Raw genomic sequence first — 24568 nt, 5'->3', positions numbered from 1 at the left:
TTTAAAATCACCCAGAATTTCCCAATCTTTATCAAGAGTCCCTCAAAATAAAACATACAAATAAAAGAAATTCACAAAAATAAAAAGTGCATTCTGTTGTGAGTCCTGTGAATACATTATATTTAAGATCCCCTGAGCATTCTCCTGCCTGACAAGCCGCCAGTCACTTCAGGAAACATACTTTATCTCATTTCCTCTGCTATGAAAAAGGCAATTAGGTCCTTCTGAATGACATTTGGTGGCTTTGCACAAGAGCTGTGAAGACAGGAGTGTGTGGGGAAAAGTATTAATTCATTTTGTTCTGGTGTCTCCAAGTATTGTTTTAGTCTAAACTGACAGCAGAGATATACAGTTGTTAAGTCAGAAGTTTACATACACTTAGGTTGGTGTCATTAAAACTTGTTTTTCAACCACTCCACAAATGTCTTGTTAACAAACTATAGTTTTGGCAAGTCGGTTAGGACATCTACTTTGTGCATGACAAGTACATTTTCCAACAATTGTTTACAGATTATTTCACTGTATCACAATTCCAGTGGGTCAGAGGTTTATACACTAAGTTGACTGTGCCTTTAAACAGCTTGGAAAATTCCAGAAAATGTTGTCATGGCTTTAGAAGCTTCAGATAAATTATGTCAATTGGAGGTGTACCTGTGGATGTATTTCTAGGCCTACCTTCAAACTCAGTGCTTATTTGCTTGACATCATGGGAAAATCAAAAAAAGACAGACTAGGGTTTGCAACTGCACATGGGGACAAAGATCGTACTTTTTGGAGAAATGTCCTCTGGTCTGATGAAACAAAAATAGAACTACTTGGCCATAATGACCATCGTTATGTTTGGAGGAAAAAGGGAGAGGCTTGCAAGCTGAAGAACACCATCCCAACCGTGAAGCACAGGGGTGGCAGCATCATGTTGTGGGGGTGCTTTGCTGCAGCAGGGACTGGTGCACTTCACAAAATAGATGGCATCATGAGGGGAAATTATGGGGATATATTGAAGCAACATCTCAAGATATCAGTCAGGAAGTTAAAGCTTGATCACAAATGGGTCTTCCAAATGGACAATGACCCCAAGCATACTTCCAAAGTTGTGGCAAAATGGCTTAAGGACAACAAAGTCAAGGTATTGGAGTTGCCATCACAAAGCCCTGACTTCAATCCTATAGAAAATTTGTGGGCAGAACTGAAAAAGTGTGCGCGAGCAAGGAGGCCTACAACAAACCTGACTCAGTTACACCAGCTCTGTCAGGAGGAATGGGCCAAAATTCACCCAATTTATTGTGGGGAGCTTGTGGAAGGCTACCCAAAACACTTGACCCAAGTTAAACAATTTAAAGGCAATGCTACCAAATACTAATTGAGTGTATGTAAACTTCTGACCCACTGGGAATGTGATGGAAGACAGAAATAAATCATTCTCTATACTATTATTCTGACATTTCACATTCTTAAAATAAAGTGGTGTTCCTAACTGACCTAAGACAGGGATGTTTTACTAGGATTAAATGTCAGGAATTGTGAAAAACTGAGTTTAAATGTATTTGGCTAAGGTGTATGTAAACTTCCAACTTCAACTGCATGTATGTGTATATATATATAAAATAAGAGCCAATCTGTGGCAACAATTACATTTGTACCATAACTGAGCCGTGATGTTCTGATGCCAAGAGTGTGATGGCGGTATGGGGTTAGGGGTATCACGTGTTGCTTCTCCTATTGAGCATTTTACATCTTAACCATAACTAAACATTAGGCTAGTAGTAAGCTACTCTTGTTCCTCATGTCATGACACATTTTCACAACAGCTATTATAAGTGACAGCCATTATAAACTGTCCACAAAACAAACATAAGAAAATCTAAGTATTCAACAAAGACATGAGGAAGTGAACCTCACAACACTAGTAGAGCTAATGACCTTTATTGCACAGTCTGCAATAGTGCTTATTGGTAGCCTTACTAGTAAATGACTCAATTCATACGCTTAATGCTAACTTCCTACGATCAAATGGCTCACAATTGGTATCTTGTCAATCAAGTATTCGCGTATCCATGTGCTACAGACATAACAAAAAATAATTGGCCTCCCAAAATATCATCAACAAAGAATGCCACGTTGACTAAATACAGTACAAATGCTGGAAATGCCGTTTATTTGAAATACTGTCTCCAATGCCCTGAGCTGACATTACCCAGTAATTCCATCCAATGATACCCACTAACACGACTCACTAAACAGTTTAGTTTGTTTCCTGCATAAAGAACTTACGCAATCGAAGAGAGAAAATATTGTTTCATAAAATATTTCAAGTCAGTAACCCTGTCTAGTCAATAAACCTGATACTCAGTGAACTCACGGTTAAGAGCATTTCTTCAGTCAAACTGAAGCAAACAGATAATGCCTTTCCCATTCTCAACGTACAATGGGCTATTAATAATAAAATTATCTTTTACTCATTGCAATTTTTTTGAAAAAACAGCCATGGCAAAAAAACGGATGCACACAGATCTACACCGGAGTTAAAACAATTAGCGCAAATGAACTAGCTTAATAAACTCAGAAGCACCCGAATCCATTCCAGTCAATATCAGTTACAGTAACCCAAAAACAAAAAAACGAATGACCATTATGATTCCAGTGACACATACCTGAAAATACTTATTTGGACATCCAACATGCATAAAGCCTTTCTTAATGGCACATTAATATGCACTCCATCTTTAAACCCGCAGCCCACGTGAATTTAACACAATGCTCATATAATAAGTCACATTAACTATCACCAGCCCAAGTAATCCTTCAGTCCATAGATCAGTCCAAAACCTACAGCTTAATAGACAACAGTGATCAGACTAAACCAAGTAGTGCGAGGGGATTAAAGGATATCAATCAATATTTCTGTCTTCTTAATTCATACAAAAATAAACTAATTATAGTGATTATTCTTTATCTGAAGTACAAAACATCATTAAAAAACAAACAAAAAACTTGATCCAGAGGGAAAACTTAAAAATTCACAAGAAACATAAGCATAAGTCAAGACGCATGCATGGAACTGAGCAGCAGAGGTATAAATGGATGCCGCTCACATTTAAAAACGGACAAGTCATGCAGGTCAGCCAAGGCAGGCCTGTCTTTCTCCTGCAATTACTGCACTAGAGCCTCTGTGCTGAGCTGTACATGGTGGCACTCTAAGTGCAAGAAGGAGATTAGGCTGCAATGCCTCTGCCCACTACCGTTTACTTGGAAAAGCAATGGCTTCATACTGTAGGCTACCTCTGGAGAAGGGCACTGTGCTTACCAGACGGTTAACCCTTGTCTGTAGTCTCAGACTGGCTAACTGTATATTTTACATAGTCGTCTCGAAATTACCCCCAGACCCCAACCCAGCCCACCAACTGAGTTGAGCTATTGTGTGTGTATGCGTGTCTACATCCATTTGTAGAATAAGTGTGTACTGTATGTGAAAGAGGAGGGTGAGCAAACTTGGAAATTTGACAAATGGCCTGGGACAAAAATTGAGAGCTGTCAGCTTGCCAATTTGGTCAGTGAAGAATAGCAATGTTGTGATCTGTGTCAACGATGGAGGGGTGGGAGAGAACAACTTCCAATCAAAAGAAAAAAATGCTTGTATATATAAAAAAAAATGCTTGTGGCACCAAAACCGTTAAATGAGCAACATAGTAAATTAACAAAATAAACAATATCTCAAAGACTAGTGTTATAAAAGTGTTCCCTTTGGGATGTAGTGGACAACAGTTGCAATGTGGCAGAAGAAGTGTGGTACTGTTGGAGCCCCCTGAACAGGAAATAAGACTAAGAAAGCCATCAAAACAGAGGTTTTTTGCTGCACTTCTCCAGTCGAGATGTTGAGGACCAGAGTAGTGAGGCTAAAGTGGGATCTGGGATATGAAGGGTTCATTGAATATTTGTTACAGTTTGTCCTGAAATATATAGAGGTTGTTAGTGGTGGCCACTGCGATGATGTTGTCCTGAGGGTGCCAGGCCGTGTGGAGGATCTTCTTGTTAAAGTCCAGGCTGTCTACACTGATCTCGTCCTTCTTGCGCTTCCCACCTGTGCACACCTTGCGGGGCTTGAGCACAGAACGAGGCTTACTGCTCTCCCGAGACGCCTCCAGGGTCACATCCTGCCGGTAGCCTCGGTCAAACATCCTGAAGAAGTTGTTGTATGAGCCCGTCATCACAACACTGAGGAGGACAAGGGTGGGGAATGAAAATGCGGTAGTGGCAGACTGACAGTGGTTTCACATCCAAGTCTTTCAACCACAGAATCGAACCAAAACATTTATTTATCTCAGGCATATTAAGACCTTACAAAATTCAACTGTATTGTGGCATTTGGGGCGGCAGCTAGCCTAGTGGTTAGAGCGTTCGGCCAGTAACCGAAAGGTTTCTAGTTCGAATCCCCGAGCTGACAAGGTAAAAATCTGTTGTTCTGCCCCTGAACAAGGCAGTTAACCCACTGTTCCTAGGCCGTCATTGTAAATAAGAATTTGTTCTTAACTGACTTGCCTAGATAAATAAAGATAAAATAAGAATACATTTACAGTCAGGTCCATAATTATTGGCACCCTTGATAAAGATAAGCAGAAATACTTTATAAAATAAACACTGAGCTATATGGTATGCAAAAAGGGGGAAATTCAATTTTTTTATACTAATACAATAGCTCAGAGAAAGAGATTTTGTTTAACAAGTAATAAAAATAATAAAAAGTAAAAAAGATAGGGGTCAAAATTATTGGCACCCCTGTTTTCAATAGTCTAAAACCCTCCCCGTGCGAGGATAATGGCACAGCCATTTTCTAAAATGCAGAGATTGGAGAACATGTCGGGAGGGATCGTAAATCATTATTCCATACAAAATCTTTTCAGATCATTGATATACTTTGTCTGCTGCTATGGACTGCCCTCTTCAATTCAAAGTACAGATTTTCAAAGGGGTTCAAGTCCGGAGACAGATGGCCATTGCAAATATGTTGATTTTGTGGTCAATTAACCATTTCCACCACCATATTTTACTGTAGGTATGAGGTACTTTTCTGCATATGCTTCTGTTTTTCAACGTCAAACCGGCCATTGGTGTGTCGCCAAATATCTCTATTTTCATGTAATCTGACCACAGCAACCGGTTCCAATCCAAGTGCCAATGCCGTTTATCAAACTGTAGGCGGAGTCACATGAAAATGCAAGGTTGAGCCTTGAGTTGTTTGACAGCGATAAAGGCAGCCTTTGGTAAGGCCTGTGCCGCTCAGTTCAGATGAGGGGATATCCCCATGTACTGTATCTTACAGTAGCTACAGCCTTTCTTCTGTAGGCCAAATGGAACATAACATTACTATGTACAACTTAGAATTAAATACAACTATTACTCTTTAATGTGTCCTCAATGTCTAACATTGATCTAATGCAGGGATTGGCAACTTCAGTCCTCGGGGGCCTGATTGATTGCCCTAGCTAACACACCGGACTCCTATAAACAACTAATCATGATCTTCAGTTTAGAATGCAATTTCTTTAATCAGCTGTATTTGTTAGGGAGGGGGGGGGGGAGTGTGACACCACGCCAGCCCCAGAGGACTAGAGTTGCCCATCCCTGATCTAATGTATCATACAGAATCAACTTCATGATCAATGTCAGACAGCTATTCATAATTCTAAACCTAATGCTAAACTTGACTCTCACCTGTCGTTTCCATTCCAGCAGCACTCAAACTTATCAAAGATGCAGTCGTTCTCATAGAGTGAGCACAGTTTACTCCTGAGGTATTCATGAACCTGTTGGGAGGAAAATTATAGTTTATCAAGACACTGAAAACAGTACATTATATTTGCACAAAAAAATACATTGGTTCAGTCTAATATAAGCATACGATCAAATGATACAATAATCAACTGAATGTATCCTTGCTTGAAAACCATCAAATACAACAAGAGCCAAAATGGACACGTGAAGGACACATTTATACACTATATCTCCCCCCAGTGGAAGACTTTGATAGATATATCTCAAACTAAAGTTTAGAGATTTGACAAGCAAATAGAATTTTGAACACAACATCCATGATGTCACCATCTCCCACCACACAGACACCAGCTGACCTGATAAGTCTCTACTGGACGGGACTCCATGTTGAGGTCCCAGATTTTGACGGACAGGTAGTCCCGGGTCATCATGTAGCGCCCACTGTGGCTGAACTTGACATCAGAGATGGAGGAGATAATCTCAGAGAAGAATGAACGATTGCTTGGATCTTCAGGCTCTTCAAACACTGAATGAGACAAGAAGTGTGCTCGCTTAGTCAGTTCATTGGCTGGGTTTCTGTTCAGCACTTTGTGACATCAGCTGATGTAAGGGCTTTATAAATACATTTGATTGATTGAGTAGTCAATGACAGGAATGGACTCTTGAAACATCTGCTTCGAAGGTCTATGAAATTTCTGGGCTTCTCAGTACTTTTAATCTTTCTCCGAAAAACTGGGTACATGTAGTAGTCATTTCAATCAATATGCCATTTTAGTCACTTTACCTAGTCGTCTCCACAGGGCACAGCATTCTTCTGTCTGAAACTAAAATCTTTGACTCCACTGTCAGATGTCACTTACGTTTGGAGTGCTGGTCACAGAGAGCTGATGCTCTCATGTCACAGAGGCGGATGGTGCCCTTGCTGCTACTGTAGACAAATGTGTTGCACTGGTTTGGATGGAACTCTGCTGCTGTAATCACCTCTGTCAGCTCCTCCATGTTGGCTGGCTTGATGTCCACAATGTCTGGGGTCAGTGAGGTCAAGGGCAAACATAACAGCTCTGACACCACCACAGATAAGGGGGCTCCTGAACTACCCTGACCCACAAATTACTTCAATTGTGCTTTATTGAACTGTCTCAGTCAAATTGATTACAGTACTATCCAAGACAAAGTCTACGTGTGTGTGTGTGTGTATATATATATATATATATATATATATATATATATATATATATATATATATATATATATATATATATATATATATATATGCTTTTTTTAAATGTAATATTTATTTTATTAATCAGACAGCATGAAATTGAGACGGATCAAGATCACCTTCATCAGACAATGTGTTGATCATACAGACTGAAAGGAAAAGTGATGGGGACCAAACAGAGGATACTAAAGCTGCGGTCAGTGATCTCTAGGTTCCAGAGGTTGATGCGAAGGTCATCGGCAGACAAGTAGGTCTCACAGTCACTGTTGACTGAGATGGAGTTGATGTGATAGGTGTGTGCATTAGCAAACACTCGCCTGGGGCTGGCCTCAACCATCAGGTCCATCGGCTGAAACACTGGGACCTATGGTGAAGAGATTTAGCAGGTTCTGTAGTATGAGTTGTGTGTGTATAGGATGAGTCCACACACTCTTAGTTGTGTCAGTGTTGGGGTCTCTGAGTGTGCAGGGTATAGGTAGTGGGTACGTGAAGGTCTACACACCCGTAGTGTTGTGACAGTAGTGGGGTCTCTGTAGCGCCCATCCTCTTCCTTGAGGTTGTACCCCTCTGGTCGCTTGTCCCGTTCACTGATTTTCCACAGCTTTATAGTTTTATCTGCAAGACAACACACATGTATGTCACACTGCTTCTGCACAAGCTAAATATTTCTGTTGATCCCTCTCCTATTCAAATGAGTCAATTTAATAAAACAGCTTATGTAGAGTTTCCCCATCTTCACCAGAGGAAGGGCTGGGGATGATAAGGCTACATGCACACACTGCTCTGCTGACCATTTGTGGACAAGAGGAACTGTGCAGCGTTCTTCTGAGGCAGCCACCGGATCTTGTTGATCTTCTCCTCGATCTCAAGGCTCTTCAGGTAGTCAAACTCAGGCTCGTGGCTCTGGAAGGTGCTGTAAACATTGTACTCCCCACGGCACTGTGGCTGGTTCTTGCTCTGCTCAATTACAACATGCATAACAGATTCTGGGTCCAATCATGTAAAAAAATAAATATACTACTGAGACAAGACTCAGTCAAGTAATTGATTTTAGAGGACTATGTTGAGCAGGAACCTTTACTTACCTCTAGCTCCTGCTGGAAGATCACAACTCGGCCCCCCTTGTCCCCAGTGGCTAGTAGCTCCCCAGAGTGATTGAATTCCACAGTGGATATGATGTCAGCTGTTACAAATAACATGACAAGTAGTAGGTTAAATTGCTTATTGCAAAATAATATATGCATCAACATTTGTCATGGTTTTTTTTTTTGGGGGGGACTCTCCATTTAGCAATGCATCTAGTGCCCAACAGTGGTGCACTGATTTCACTACTGAGCATAATACTACTAGCCTAAATCTGATTTTGAGAAGCTGTGGAAAGCAAGGTATAGGCCTACTTAACCACCCCAGAGGGAAAATGTAAAACAAACAGCATCTGCAGCTAACCACTTCCATAGAATTCTCAACCCGCTGCCTTTAGCTCAACAATCTCTCCCTTATGACTGAGGTTGGCACAAGCCTGAGTGTAGGGTAGTGCTATCCCCAACATAACAGGAGTTCTATGGAGAAGTGCTTGACTCAGCTCCTGCCACAGCCACACACCGCCTCCCCACAGTTCCAATAGGAACAGACAAAGGGGAAAGGAAACAAGCAGAAATAAACTATATTTTGCAGCAGCATGAAAACTGTTACATGTCCCACATTGCCACTGTCTGAGTCTTGCAGCCTTTTGCATGTCTGAAAGTCTGTTTAGATTAACTTAAAAAGGGACAGTCACACAGCAACCAGGTTTCCATCCAACCTTTTTATGCGAGTAAAGTACATGTCAGGAAAAAGTGACAGGCCTGATGGAAACTGCAAATTTGTTGGCAAATGTTCCAAATGTCGACAAAACACGCTAGACAAGATAGGATTTTTGTGTGTCTGTAAATGTAATTATGAGAGAAATGGCAGTGGAAACACTTATGCGCAAATGTTGACATGACTAACATATCGAAGCAAACTGAGTCACGTGATGATATATTGTGTGGTCCTCCCACTACGACTTGGGAAAGCATGCAGTTTACTAGGCTACAGATTAAATAAACAACGAACTTCACAGGGTGGTGAAAGTACACAGATCAGCTTGATGCACCTTTCCAATAAATATTGAGGGTCTTATTCTGGTGACATGAGGATCGATGATTGTTTTTATTTGTCAAACAGCAGCCAATCTTTCTCTTTTGTCCATAATAATCTCATCACATAGGTTAAACCCAAACTGTGTCTGTGAGCTGCTGGCTAGAGCGCATGTGCCAAGGCCACATTTGCTATACAATGCGCTTTTTGTGTGACAAAACCATCAGTAGAGTTGAAAATGCGATGGAAACCAATTGAACTTGTATTTTTTTAAATAGGTACATGGTAATTTAACCGTAAATGTTATACAGTTGAAGTCAGAAGTTTACATACACTTAGGTTGGAGTCATTAAAACTCATTTTTCAACCACTCCACAAATTTCTTGTTAACAAACTATAGTTTTGGCAAGTCGGTTAGGACATCTACTTTGTGCATGACAAGTAATTTTTCCTACACTTGTTCACAGACAGAAAATTTCACTTATAATTCACTGTATCACAATTCCAGTGGGTCAGAAGTTTACATACATTTAGTTCACTGTCCCTTTAAACAGTCTGGAAAAAATTAATAAGAAATGTCATGGCTTTAGAAGCTTCTGATAGGCTAATTGACATCATTTGAGTCAATTGGCGGTGTACCTGTGGATGTATTTCAAGGCCTACCTTCAAACTCAGTGCCTCTTTGCTTGACATCATGGGAAAATCAAAAGAAACCTGCCAAGACATCAGAAAAAAAAAAATGTAGACCTCCACAAGTCTGGTGGATCCTTGGGAGCAATTTCCAAAACGCCTGAAGGTACCACGTTCATCTGTACAAACAATAGTACGCAAGTATAAACACCATGGGACCACGCAGCTGTCATACCACTCAGGAAGGAGATACATTCATCTCTAGGAGACAGAACGCATTTTGGTGCGAAAAGTGCAAATCAATCCCAGAACAGCAGCAAAGGACCTTGTGAAGGTGCTGGAAGAAACCGGTACAAAAGTATCTATATCCACAGTAAAACAAGTCCTATATCGACATAACCTGAAAGGCTGCTCAGCAAGGAAGAAGCAACTGCTCCAAAACTGCCATAAAAAAGCCAGACTGAAATGTCCTCTGGTCTGATGAAACAAAAATAGAACTGTTTGGCCATAATGACCATCGTTATGTTTGGAAGAAAAAGGGGGAGGCTTGCAAGCCGAAGAACACCATCTCAACCGTGAAGCACGGGGGTGGCAGCATCAATACCCTACTCAATAAACTGGATGCAGTCTATCAGAGTGCCATCCGTTTTGTCACCAAAGCCCCATATACTACCCACCACTGCGATCTGTACACTCTCGTTGGCTGGCCCTCGCTTCATACTCGTCGCCAAACCCACTGGCTCCAGGTCATCTACAAGACCCTGCTAGGTAAAGTCCCCCCTTATCTCAGCTCACTGGTCACCATAGCAGCACCCACCTGTAGCACGCGCTCCAGCAGGAATATCTCTCGTCACCCCCAAAGCCAATTCATCCTTTGGCCATCTCTCCTTCCAGTTCTCTGCTGCCAATGACTGGAACGAACTACAAAAATCTCAAACTGGAAACACTTATCTCCCTCACTAGCTTTAACCTGTTAGGGCTAGGGGGCAGTATTGACACGGCTGGATAAAAAAACATACCCGATTTAATCTGGTTACCACTCCTACCCAGTAACTAGAATATGCATATACTTATTACATATGGATAGAAAACACCCTAAAGTTTCTAAAACTGTTTGAATGGTGTCTGTGAGTATAACAGAACTCAAATGGCAGGTCAAAACCTGAGAGATTCCTTTACAGGAAGTGGCCTGTCTGACCATTTCTTGAACTTCTTTTCCATCTCTATCTTTTACTAAGGATCTCTGCTCTAACGTGACACTTCCCACGTCGTCCATAGGCGCTCAGAGCCCGGGAAAAAACAGAATGTCGTCATTCCAGCCCCAGGCTGAAACACATTATCGCCTTTCTCAAGTGGCCGATCAAGGGACTCTGGGCTTATGCGCGTGACCCGACCGCCCCCGCCTTTGTGATTTTTTTCCTCTGTTTGCCGAAAAGGAGATTCCCTGTCGGAATATTATCGCTTTTCTACGAGAAAAATGGCGTAAAAATTGATTTTAAACAGCGGTTGACATGCTTCGAAGTACGGTAATGGAATATTTAGAATTTTATTGTCACGAATTGCGCCATGCGCGCGACACTTCTTTACCATTTCGGATAGTGTCTGGAACGCATACGAACAAAACGCCGCTATTCGGATATAACGATGGATTATTTTGGACCAAACCAACATTTGATATTGAAGTAGCAGTCCTGGGTGTGCATTCTGACGAAGACAACAAAAGGTAATCAAACTTTTATAATAGTAAATATGATTATGGTGAGTGCTAAACTTGCCGGGTGTCTAAATAGCGAGCCCGTGATGCCTGGGCTATGTACTTAGAATATTGCAAAATGTGCTTTCACCAAAAGCTATTTTAAAATCGGACATATCGAGTGCATAGAGGAGGTCTGTATCTATAATTCTTAAAATAATTGTTATGCTTTTTGTGAACGTTTATCGTGAGTAATTTAGTAAAATGTTAGCGAATTCCACGGAAGTTTGCGGGGGGTATGCTAGTTCTGAACGTCACATGCTAATGTAAAAAGCTGGTTTTTGATATAAATATGAACTTGATTGAACAAAACATGCATGTATTGTATAACATAATGTCCTAGGGTTGTCATCTGATGAAGATCATCAAAGGTGAGTGCTGCATTTAGCTGTCTTCTGGGTTTTGGTGACATTATATGCTGGCTTGAAAAATGGGTGTCTGATTATTTCTGGCTTGGTACTCTGCTGACACAATCTAATGTTTTGCTTTCGTTGTAAAGCCTTTTTGAAATCGGACAGTGTGGTTAGATTAACGAGAGTCTTGCCTTTAAAATGGTGTAAAATAGTCATATGTTTGAGAAATTGAAGTAATAGCATTTCTAAGGTTTTGAAAATCGCGCCACAGGCTGCAAGTGGCTGTTACGTAGGTGGGACGCAAGCGTCCCACCTAGCCCATAGAGGATATACACTGAGTGTACAAAACACTAGGAACACTTTCCATGAGACTGACCAGGTGAATCCAGGTGAAAGCTATGATCCCTTATTGATGTCACTTGTTAAATCCACCTCAATCAGTCCCACCTAGCCCATAGAGGTTAAGCACCAACTGTCAGAGCAGCTCACAGATCACTACACCTGTACATAGCCCATCTATAATTTAGCCCAAACTACCACCTCTTCCCCTACTGTATTTATTTATTTTGCTCCTTTGCACCCCATTTTCTATTTCTACTTTGCACTTTCTTCCACTACAAATCTACCATTCCAGTGTTTTACTTGCTATATTGTATTTACTTTGCCACCATGGCCTTTTTTGCCTTTACCTCCCTTATCTCACCTCATTTGCTCACATTGTATATAGATTTATTTTTCTACTGTATTATTGACTGTATGTTTGTTTTACTACATGTGTAACTCTGTGTTGTTGTATGTGTCCAACTGCTTTGCTTTATCTCGGCCAGGTCGCAATTGTAAATGAGAACATGTTCTCAACTTGCCTACCTGGTTAAATAAAGGTGAAATAAATAAATAAATAAATAAAATGTTGTGGGGGTGCTTTGCTGCAGGAGGGACTGGTGCACTTCACAAAACAGATGGCATCATGAGGAAGGGAAATGATGTGGATATATTGAAGCAACATCTCAAGACATCAGTCAGCAAGTTAAAGCTTGATCACAAATGGGTCTTCCAAATGGACAATGACCCCAAGTATACTTCCAAAGTTGTGGCAAAAAGACTTAAGGACAACAAAGTCAAGGTATTGGAGTGGCCATCACAAAGCCCTGACCTCAATCCTATAGAAAATTTGTGGGCAGAACTGAAAAGAAAGAAGGCCTACAAACCTGACTCAGTTACACCAGCTCTGTCAGGAGGAATGGGCCAAAATTCACCCAACTTATTGTGGGAAGCTTGTGGAAGGCTACTCAAAACGTTTCACCCACGTTAAACAATTTAAAGGAAATACACTCAATTAGTATTTGGTAGCATGTAAACTTCTGACCCACTGGGAATGTGAAGAAATAAAAGATTCTCTCTACTATTACTCTGACATTTCACATTCTTAAAATAAAAGTGGTGATCCTAACTGACCTAAGACAGGGAATTTTTACTAGATTTAAATGTCAGGAAGTGAGTTTAAATGTATTTGGCTAAGGTGTATGTAAACTTCTGACTTCAACTGTATTTAGTTGCACTATATCATCACGCACAGCCTTTATCCACAACAAGTACATTTGATGGAAACATCTCTGGAAAATGCTCATATTGTTTTTATGCAGATTTCTGAATATTCACATGAAAATCTGTTGCCAATTGGATGGAAACCTAGCTACAGACATACACAGATCCTGACCTACTCTGCTTTGTTATGCTTGTACTGTAAACAGAACCTTGTAATGTGGACACGTGATCAATCATATTCGGCTCCAAGCCATTCACACACTTCAACAGAGGAGGTGAGCCAAAGGCACCCAAGAGTCACTATACCTTTCCCTATATCTTATGTGCAACTAAGCACACCATCTATGCAGCCTAAACCCAATTACGCTACTAGCTCTCAAATTAAAAAGCAAAAGTGCCATAGTGTTCCCAGCATCTTAATGAGTTTAAGTGGAAAAGTACAACAGTTAACATTGGCTCTTTACCAATGCTTTACTAACCTGCATCATGAGATGAAGTCTGCAGACCAAAACTGCATGGCATGACAGACTATAGCTCCGTCATGAGAATCTCCCAACACCTTTCGTTTTGGGTCACTGACCATTTCCAGACAATCAATTACGCACCATCACATCTGATCGCAAAATTGCCATGTCCCTTTATTATTTGACATGTTTGGTGGGTACCTTAAAACTTCAATTACACTTAGTCTCAAAAAGCCGCCTGTCGGGCAGAGGCACACATTTCAGTAAATAAACCTTGTGTCTAAATGAATTGTTTACGAGGTTACCATGAATAGATTACCAGGTTTAAAGTTTGATGTGTTACATTAAATAATTCAATAATGACTTTTAAAAAATTATGGAAATCATCCGTTTTTTTATCATGAGTAAGAAACTGCTAGCCATTGGCTGATAACTGGCAAGCACAAAAACAGTCAACAACTTCAAAATAGGCATACTAAGACAAAATGATTGTGACACTGTGTGTACATGAAAACACATTAGTGCAGGCAATTAATACATTGATTAAAATGCTTGAAGTGAAAGCAGGAATTTAACAAAATCAAATAGCTATGCAAATGAGCAAACGTCTGTATGCATTAATAGATGGCTGGCTCATATAGAAGCCCGTCTCTAATACGCGCTTGTTGTGTTCCGTGATTTTAATTGAAGTTATGGTATGATGTTTTGAGCAGAGAGGTGAAAGTGAGTCGGTGGCTGTCGTTACTAACAGCACACTACATCAACTAGCTAGTTAGCAGTCTAGAGTCTGAATCATCAGTCATACCTTCAGCCACATCGTCATCAATCGCTCCTTTGACTTGAGAAAAACACCACTGCACATCATTGCCTCCGCCAGCTCCTAGAACCGCACAAACAGAGCAATGCTTTGAAAATCCAAAGCTGCATCATCATAGCTCTGATGTCGAATATGAAGCTTCTTGATCAGCATGCTTTGTTTATAATCTCCTGACTACGGGTGGGTATCATTTGTGGAACGTTCCAACAGGAATCTATTCCAAAAACTTCGTAAATAACAAGGTTGCAAAAAAACAACGCATACAAAGTTGTATAGCGGCATAATAAGATACCGGGTAGGGAGTGGTCTATTTCATTGCGTTTTTCACTCATCACGTTTTTTCCGAAAGATGTCTGTCCTCACTCTGGTTGCCTATGGACAAACATTAAGAATAAGCTACGTGGTGAGTTGATGCCTATTCGGCAGCTAGTTAGCTAGGTTTGTATGCGTTGCTGGTTGGCGACCTTTTACTTTACGTTTTTTTGGAACAGATTCCTGTTGGAACGTTCCACAAATTATACCCTGACTACTGTAGCTACTTTCCATAAAACATCATCAAGATAACTATTGAGCAACTTATAGACATCATTGCTTGGTAACGTTAGCTTCAATACAGAGTGGAAGTGATAACACAGCTAATGTTACCTAACTTTATATCCATCTAAATGTTGATGGTAGAGTTAGCTAGCTAACTTACCTAGCCGAAGCCTCCACTAACGCTGGACAACACATACAGAGTAACGTTTACACTCCCAACTCGTAGACGTAGTACGCTAACCTTAGCTAGTTAGCTTCTCTCTAAATGGCAAGAAAGCGGGCAATCTAACGTTACATCAAAACAATTTGTAGAATTTATGGGCGATTAACTTGACCATTGTATTTACGCGTCATAGTTAGCTAACGACAGTAGCCTGCTAGTTAACTTTACCTGCCATGGTGGAGAGGGAATCTCTGTCGAGGAGGGCTTGCCTTGGTTGGGGCCCTTGCTTATCTTTCCAGTTTACCGTGCTAGGGTGTGTACAAGCAGATTCACGATGAGTGCAGGTGATTCGTAAAGCTATAGAGTGTGTTGCTTCCCCCCCCCCTACTATTCTTCAACTTCTCATGTCACTTATCTTGCTTAGCAGTGCTTTGACAATCAGCAACGCTCCCGTGGAACACCTTGCAAAGCTTCTTGTTTAGCTGGCTGCTTGCTTGCAAAATTTCTCTCTCCCTGCTTCTACTTTCAAAATGGCGCAACCTAGTCCTGCATTGACGTCAGTGAGAGACAGACTTCTTCTTCTTCTTGTGAATTTCCGGTCGACCAGACGTTTTTTGGCGTATTGCTTCCTTTCTCAGTTCGGAATGTGCATTCCACATTGTGACAAAATAAAAAATAAAGGGAAAACCTTAAATTGCACCACCATCTCACCCTGCAACTAATATACATTTACATTTCAGCCATTTAGCAGACACACTTATCCAGAGCAAACAGGGTTAAGTGCCTTGCCCAAGGAAACATCAACAGATTTTTCACCTACCTGCCATCCTATACACTAGCCCCCAAACCCACCACCCCATCCCACTACTAAACGATCCTACACCAGACCGTCTGCCTGGGAGGATGGAACCCCTTCTCTCAAAACTTTCTGTAGGTCTTCTGCACTAAAATCTCTTACACCGAAATATTTATCTGCTGCTGCAACTACCACATCTATCTTGATGATTTCCGCTCCATCAGTGCAATGCAGTTGATCACCAATGCTATAAACGCAAGAAATCCAACCATACTAAAACTCTCTACAGTCCTATTCACTGTGGGGGCTCCCAGTCGACTCACTCACCCTTGGGCTATCCTCTACTCTCTTCACTGCCTCAGCATGGGAAACGTTCTGCCCCACTCGAACTCTGGCAATCTCAACCTGTCTCTCTCTCACAGGGCTCTTCTGATCCACAGCTGCATGGGCACCCCCACAGTTGACACAGTTCATTCTCTATCCCAACTGCAAACTCCCTCTGACTGTGCCCTCCTGCAATTTCTCACGTCCAATTTCTCACGTTTCTCATGTCCGAATCCTTAGCACCTAAAGCAGTGAAGCAGGTTCAGAACATAAGCCCTCACAGAATAGCAATGCACACTACAGGTTGAGCCCCTAGCCACGTGACTCGAAGCACCCACTTTCTCTGGGAGGCTGTTCCACAAAAAAATCGAAACAATTCCACTTCTCAAAACTATCAAAGATGTAACCATTCCAAGTTGGTTTTACCCAGCTTGAAACAATGTATGGGTCGGCCGAAAAGCAGGAATCCACTCTTTCCAAAAATCTCACTCCTACTGATCCAAAATCAGTTGCTGATAATGGGCCTCTGTAAGCCTATGTAGATATTTCCTTAAATATCAGCCATTTCCAGCTACAATAGTAATTTACAACATTAACAATGTCTACACTGTATTTCTGATCAATTTGATGTTATTTTAATGGAAAAAAAAGCTTTTCTTTCAAAAACAAGGACATTTCTAAGTGACCCCAAACCTTTGAATGGTAGTGTATATAACAGTGCATTCGGGAAAGTATTCAGACCCCTTGACTTTTTCCACATTTTGTTACGTTACAGCCTTATTCTAAAATGGATTAAATAAAAAAAAAATCCTCATCAATCTACACATAATACCCCACAATGACAAAGCGAAAATAGGTTTTTATTTACATAAGTTTTCAGACCCTTGCTATGCATCCTGTTTCCATTGATGATCCTTGAGATGTTTCTACAACATGATTGGAGTCCAGATGTGGTAAATTCATGATTTGGAAAGGCACACACCTGACTATAGGTTCACACAGGTTCCACAGTTGACAGCGCATGTCAGAGCAAAAAACAAGCCATGAGGTCGAAGAAAATATTCTTAGAGCTCCGAGACAGGATTGTGTCAAGGCACAGATCTGGGGAAGGGTACCAAAAAATGTCTCCAGCATTGAAGGTCCTCAAGAACACACTGGCCTCCATCATTCTTAAATGGAGAAGTTTGAAACCACCAAGACTCTTCCTAGAGCTGGCCCAGCCCAGCCAAACTGAGCAATCGGGGGAGAATGGCCAGGTGACCAAGAACCCGATGGTCACTCTGACAGAGGCCCAATGTAAGATGGGAGAACCTTGTAGAAGGATAACCATCTCTGTAGCACTCCAACGGTCAGGCCTTTATGGTAGTGGCCACACAGAAGCCACTCCTCAGTAAAAGCCACATGACAGCCCACTTGGAGTTTGCCAAAAGGCACCTAAAGGACTCTCAGACCATGGGAAACAAGATTCTCTGGTCCGATGAATCCAAGATTGAACTCTTTAGCCTGAATGCCAAGCGTCACGTCTGGAGGAAACCTGGCACCATCCCTACGGTGAGGCATGGTGGTGGCAGCATCATGCTGTGGGGATGTTTTTCAGTGGCAGGGACTGGGAGAATAGTCAGGATTGAGGGAAAGATGAACGGAGCAAAGTACAGAGAGATCCTTGATGAAAACCTGCTCCAGAGCGCTCAGGACCTCAGACTGGGGCGAAGGTTCACTTTCCAACAGGACAACGACCCTAAGCACACAGGTAAGACAACGCAGGAGTGGCTTTGGGACAAGTCTCTGAATGTCCTTGAGTTGCCCAACCAGAGCCCGGACTTGAGCCTGATCAAACATCTCTGGAAAGACCTGATAATAGCTGTGCAGCGAAGCTCCCCATCCAACCTGACATAGATTGAGAGGATCTGCAGAGAAGAATGGGAGAAACTCCCCTAATACAGGTGTGCCAAGCTTGTAGCGTCATAGCCAATATGACTCGAGGCTGTAATCGCTGCCAAAGTTGCTTCAACAAAGGACTTAGTAATGGGTCTGAATACATACGTAAATGTGATATTTCAGTTTTTTATTTTCAATACAGTTGCAAACATTTCTAAAAACCTGATTTTGCATTGTCATTATGGGGTATTGTGTGTACAATGATGAGGGATTTAAAAAAAAAAACATTTTAGAATAAGGCTGTAACGTAACAAAATGTGGAAAAAGTCAAGGGGTCTGAATATTTTCGATGCACTGTATATCACATGGGATGAACTGCTGTAACCATAATTCCCCAGTATCTCTGAGAAAACGGAACAATTTCAAACACTAGATGGCAATAATGTAACATGTAATCTATGTCCCCAAACTGGTTCTTGTGTTACTTGCAGACAACGGCCTGCAGATTTGACAGAAGAGGGGAAAAAACACTTCTACATAGCTCTAGCTTCCCCTAGAATATTAAAGCTGTGCTCACCATAGTAACATGGAAGCCATCCAGTATCTTTATGGCATATGCTTTTTCAATCAAGGAGGCTTTCCTTGATCAAAATGTAAATAATTTTTTACACTGCTGAAGAATGCCATTTCACCAAGGTTAACAAATAAATAATTCTACGTATGTGTAATCTATCTTTGTTAAAGTTATTTGCTGCCAGGACAATTGTTCCTTGCATATTACTGTTCCTCACAATGATTAAACATATGTATAATATATCACATTCATGGGTTTCAATACATCAAATGCATTTTATTATTTGTATGCTTCAACGTGTGGTATTGTATGTTTAGCTTGTGGTAAAATCTGATGGATAACATGACTGAGTTTGTTTCCTGTAGCCAGTAACTTACTCACTTGTACATTATAATGGCTGCATAACGTTTCTTCTGGACAATACCCCTGATTGGTTGTAATCTGCAATACCTCAACCTCATGTTGCCAAGGGTATTCATTATCCTGATCACCCCATCTATGCAAGAATTTAAATATCGCAAATGAAAGTGAAGATAGACCTGCAGGTTGGGAATGAAATGAAATATGAATGCCCAATCACATTTATTGTATTTTTGATAATTTGATAACTTTGATAGAGGACTCTTTAAGTGAGTGTTTTTTGCAGAATCTTTGTAACCAACATAACATCCAGGCCTACCTGATGTGCACCCAAACCAGCCTTGATTTCCCAGAGTTTATGGTAACTTGATTAATGAATTAGATCATTCACAGCACTGGTTTGGTTCTCCTACAGAAAAACTTTTAAAGAGAATTTCCTTTTCTGTAACTAAAATGTATACTGTTTATGAGTATGAATGCTTAATTGGCCAAGTTATTGACGTTCTGAAATAAGTTACATTTACATTTTAGTAATTTAGCAGACACTCTTATCCAGAGTGACTTACAGGAGCAATTGGGGTTAAGTGCCTTGCACAAGGGCACATATACAGATTTTTCACATTGTCAGCTCGGGGATTCAAACCAGCAACTTTTCGGTTACTGACCCAACGTCCCTACAGTATGCTTTCTTCTCTTAAATATTAATTTCAAAGACACAGCCACCTTCATCATCACAATGAAGACTTATCCCCTCTATAATTAAAATAGATTAGATGAGGAGGCCGTAGGTTTTGATAATCAAAGGGAATTAAGTCTGACATTTCAGGCAGTCACAAGTGCACTGATAAGCTGTTGTCTTCCATGCCTTTTTCTCTGTAGACCTCGGGAAGATTTCACAGGCCAAACCCAAGAAAACACAGAGACTTCTCATCAGAAGATGCAGCTCATAAACTGTCAATTTTTATCTGCTGAGGAAAAGGATGTGTTCTCTTGGTTTCCAAAGATTGTCAACAACAACAACAACAACAACAACAACAACAACAACAACAACAACAACAGCAGCAGTAGTAACATGCAAGTAACATGCAACCCGTAAGCAACAATTACGTAATATACAAAAGCTTTGTGTCAATGTATGTTACTTTTGTGAAATATTCACAACATTTATTGCAAAAGCTGCCAAAGGCCAAAGGTTTTGGAAAAATGTTATGTTTTATAACATTTTTTAGATGCATTTTCCTCTGGATATTCCTTAAGCCTGTCCTGTGTTTTTTTTAACATAGTTAGACTCAAACTCAAAGGATTCTAAACAGTGAGCCCTGCAACTACTCATGGTTATACAAGATGTCTTTGTGTCATTATGAAAGGAGAGGAAAATGAATTACTCTTCTGGTATCTGTTTACCAGATGACCCTGTGGTAATGTTTTTTTCTTCTGTTTGACTCTGGATCCTTTATAAAAGGTACCTTTAAAATCTGTTGGGTCATATTTAAAAGACAAATCTATTGCTTCTTCCATGTGTTTATTTGTTTTGCCGTCTTTGCTAATACGGAATGTGAGGCAACATCAAGGTCACCCAAGACTCCTTTGCCCCAGCCAATCTTACTGCACTGTATGATATTAGAACATGTCCTTATTAATTACCCAATTGAGTCACTCCATTTATAAAAAGTGATTTTCTCTGCCATTGGCCTTGAGAGCCTTTCCTGTGTAGAATTTTGCAGTCGATGTGATGTATAGTTAATGTCCTACTAGAGTCATTTTGTAAGTACTCAAAAATGCATGTAGGAGGTCTTATTTTCACATCCATCGATGTTTTATGTAACTGCTGGAGAAAAAAACAGCCACTTAACATCACATGGTAAAATTGCCTGAAGAAAAAGTGGTAATTTGAAATAGCAGAATCAAGCAAGCAAGTATAGTCTACGTAGTTTCTAAAAAACAGACCTTGCAGGAATCCTCCCACAATTCAGCCGGTGCAGTGCTCCCTGGCAGGGATGTCATTACCTATTCATCAGAAGTGCTTGCCACTCTCTATGGAAATGAAATGCTAAAACATCCAATCACTTCCTGTAGTTGCAAAACTTACTTGACATGTACTTAACCTCATCCTATAATTTTCTAATCTATTCTCCCTGTATACTTGGATCTTGTTTACAAGTGGGCCACACCACAACCCAGTTCATAAACAGGGATGACATAGCAATAAACTGTTTAAAGATAATATTCTCAAACAAAAGAGGCATATCTTGTATGTCCATATGTCATAAATCCTTAATAGCATGATGGCACAAGAGGAGCGGTTGAGAGTGTTGGAATATTGCTTATTCAATATTATTTGTTTGGGTGAGGAGTATGCATTTCTTTTGAAGATGCATGGCTTATTGGGATCTTATTGCAAAGTATATCCAGATCAGTGGGATATTACTCTCCAAGGAATTGCTATTCTGCCAAACTGGCTCAATTTAAAGGCGCATTCACTGCCTGAAATAGCAGACTCGGCTGAGATTGACACTTGAAAAATAAGTCTATTCCCACAGCCATTTATCCAACAGTTACTTAAAGGGAGGGTTTATTTGGAGTCATCTGAAGTTTCAAAATGCTGCAAAATGCTATGTGAATAAGGTGAGATGTATCTATTGGAATTATCTTTGTTTAAACTACTGAATGCTCTCCAGCTCTTATACTTTTAGTTATCTTCCTGTACACAGCCTGTATGATATACATAAGAGAGAAGGAACTTTCATTTTTCTCTTTGCATTCCTCTCACTGTCCATGCGCTCCCCAATGTCCTATGGCAGCTACAGAAAAACAGCAAAGGAGGCTGTCCTGAGGGCGAGACAAGCAAAATATGACCAAGATGCAAGACTGGTGCACTGTCCATGTGGACCAAGAATGGATTAGTGATCTGTGAAGTTCTGTGAAGTTCATCCTTCAATAGTGTTTTACAGTGTACACTGACCCTGAGTCAGCTTACTATATGACTACCTGCATGGTGGCTCTAAACGGATTAAAATGTCAGCTGGACAGCAGAACATCTGAGTTTTTTAATTTCCACCGCCTGCCTGCCACAGGTAGAAGTGGGATTTACAATACAACTTTTCTGCCTCCCTCTTCTCTAAAAAGACAAATGCTCTCTTTTTCAAAGACTATTTCCCTTTTACATTTCGTCTAGATGCCATAGTTATCAGCCATGTACAGTATGAGGGTTCATTTTAGCAACACAACACCCTTGACATATGCCCCAAAACAATTCTCTATAGTCCTACTCCTGTTTTGGCTTCTTTAAATACACTATGTCTTATATTACAGAGTAAAAAGGAAAATGAAATGGTTATATCTGTCACGCCCTGATCTGTTTCACCTGTCCTTGTGCTTGTCTCCACCCCCTCCAGGTGTCACCCATCTTCCCCATTTATCCTCTGGGTATTTATACCTGTGTTTTCTGTTTGTCTGTGCCAGTTCGTCTTGTTTGTCAAGCTTACCAGTGTTTGTCCTGTCAGCGCCTGTCTTTTCCCAGCCTCTCTTTTCTTGTCCTCCTGGTTTTTGACCCTTGCCTGTCCTGACCCTGCACACACCCGCCTGACCACTCTGCCTGACCCTGAGCCTGCCTGCCATCCATCCTGTACATTTGCTCCCCCTCTGGATTACTGAGCTCTTCCTGTCCCTGAGCCTGCCTGCCACCCTGTACCTTTGCTCCTTGTCTGGATTATCGACGCCTGCCTGCCTTTACCTGTCATTTGCCTGCCCCTGTTACAATAGACATTGTTACTTCACACAGTCTGCACTTGGGTCTTACCTTGATACCTGATAGTATGAACTGGCCATGACTGACCCAGCAGACTTGGACCAGCTCCGCAATGCCATCTCCTCCCAAGGATCCACCATTGGTAGGCACGAGGAGTTGCTTCGCGGTCTGATGGAAGGGTTCCAGGCAGAGGCCGAACGTCTCGACCTAGCCTTGGACGCATTGAGGGAGTAATTCCTTGGGTTGCCTACCATTTTTATTTTATTTCACCTTTATTTAACCAGGTAGGCAAGTTGAGAACAAGTTCTCATTTACAACTGCGACCTGGCCAAGATAAAGCAAAGCAGTGCGACACAAACAACAACACAGAGATACACATGGAATAAACAAGCGTACAGTCAATAACACCATAGAAAAAAAGTCTATATACAGTGTGTGCAAATGGCGTGAGGAGGTAAGGCAATAAATAGGCCATAGTAGAGGAGTAATTACAATTTAGCAAATAAATACTGGAGTGATAGATGAGCAGATGATGATGTGCAAGTAGAAATACTGGTGTGCAAAAGAGCAGAAAAGTAAATAAAAACAATATGGGGATGAGGTAGGTAGACTGGGTGGGCTATTTACAGATGGGCTATGTACAGCTGCAGCGATCGGTTAGCTGCTCAGATAGCTGATGTTTAAAGTTAGTGAGGGAAATATAAGTCTCCAGCTTCAGCGATTTTTACAAATCGTTCCAGTCATTGGCAGCAGAGAACTGGAAGGAAAGGCGGCCAAAGGAGGTGTTGGCTTTGGGGATGACCAGTGAAATATACCTGCTGGAGTGTGTGCTACGGGTGAGTGTTGTTATCGTGACCAGTGAGCTGAGATAAGGCGGAGCTTTACCTAGCATAGACTTATAGATGACCTGGAGCCAGTGGGTCTGGTGACGAATATGTAGTGAGGGCCAGCCGACTAGAGCATACCGGTCGCAGTGGTGGGTGGTATTAGGGGCTTTGGTGACAAAACGGATGGCACTGTGATAGACTGCATCCAGTTTGCTGAGTAGAGTGTTGGAAGCTATTTTGTAAATGACATCGCCGAAGTCGAGGATCAGTAGGATAGTCAGTTTTACGAGGATATGTTTGGCGGCGTGAGTGAAGGAGGCTTTGTTGCGAAATAGGAAGCCGATTCTAGATTTAATTTTGGATTGGAGATGTTTAATATGAGTCTGGAAGGAGAGTTTACAGTCTAGCCAGACACCTAGGTATTTGTAGTTGTCCACATATTCGAAGTCAGAACCGTCCAGAGTAGTGGCGCTAGTCAGGTGGGCGGGTGCGGGCAGCGAACGGTTGAAAAGCATGCATTTGGTTTTACTAGCATTTAAAAGCATTTGGATGCCACGGAAGGAGAGTTGTATGGCATTGAAGCTCGTTTGGAGGTTTGTTAACACAGTGTCCAAAGGGCCAGATGTATACCAAATGGTGTCGTCTGCGTAGAGGTGGATCAGAGAATCACCAGGAGCAAGAGCGACATCA

The 24568-nt window shown here is 41.2% G+C and overlaps 1 protein-coding gene and 1 long non-coding RNA gene across 3 annotated transcripts; one reads left to right on the top strand and one right to left on the bottom strand.

Moving 5' to 3' along the window:
- Window positions 1-2127: 2127 nt before the first annotated feature.
- LOC106585558 (serine/threonine-protein phosphatase 2A 55 kDa regulatory subunit B alpha isoform) lies at window positions 2128-15934 on the bottom strand. Its single transcript, XM_014171908.2, has 10 exons — window positions 15600-15934; window positions 14660-14734; window positions 8077-8174; window positions 7783-7948; window positions 7494-7606; window positions 7178-7355; window positions 6630-6794; window positions 6126-6295; window positions 5710-5801; window positions 2128-4212 (listed from the first exon to the last, which is right to left on the bottom strand). The coding sequence occupies exons 1-10, from the start codon at window positions 15604-15606 to the stop codon at window positions 3936-3938; spliced, it is 1341 nt and encodes a 446-aa protein (XP_014027383.1). The 5' UTR covers window positions 15607-15934; the 3' UTR covers window positions 2128-3935.
- On the top strand, window positions 14999-22699 carry LOC106585559 (uncharacterized). 2 transcript variants are annotated; one of them, XR_001323975.2, is made up of 3 exons: window positions 14999-15074; window positions 20183-20395; window positions 22105-22699. It is a non-coding gene; the product is annotated as an uncharacterized lncRNA (long non-coding RNA). The 2 variants fall into 2 exon arrangements; XR_001323974.2 differs by lacking the exon at window positions 22105-22699 and having other exon boundaries at window positions 20183-21546.
- Window positions 22700-24568: the final 1869 nt, after the last annotated feature.

The sequence above is a fragment of the Salmo salar genome, chromosome ssa24 (assembly GCF_905237065.1).
Source record: "Salmo salar chromosome ssa24, Ssal_v3.1, whole genome shotgun sequence".
Lineage (NCBI taxonomy): Eukaryota > Metazoa > Chordata > Actinopteri > Salmoniformes > Salmonidae > Salmo > Salmo salar.
Note: the sequence above shows the minus strand (reverse complement) of the source record. Positions and strands in the feature narration are given on the sequence as shown.

What these genes read in the sequence shown, in the direction of transcription:
- LOC106585558 (XM_014171908.2), bottom strand. An exon ending in GATCACTGACCGCAGCTTTA is followed by an intron (nt 6,795 to 7,177) that starts GTATCCTCTGTT and finishes CACTGACCCCAG; the next exon opens with ACATTGTGGACATCAAGCCA. An exon ending in CTGTGACCAGCACTCCAAAC is followed by an intron (nt 6,296 to 6,629) that starts GTAAGTGACATC and finishes TGTCTCATTCAG; the next exon opens with TGTTTGAAGAGCCTGAAGAT.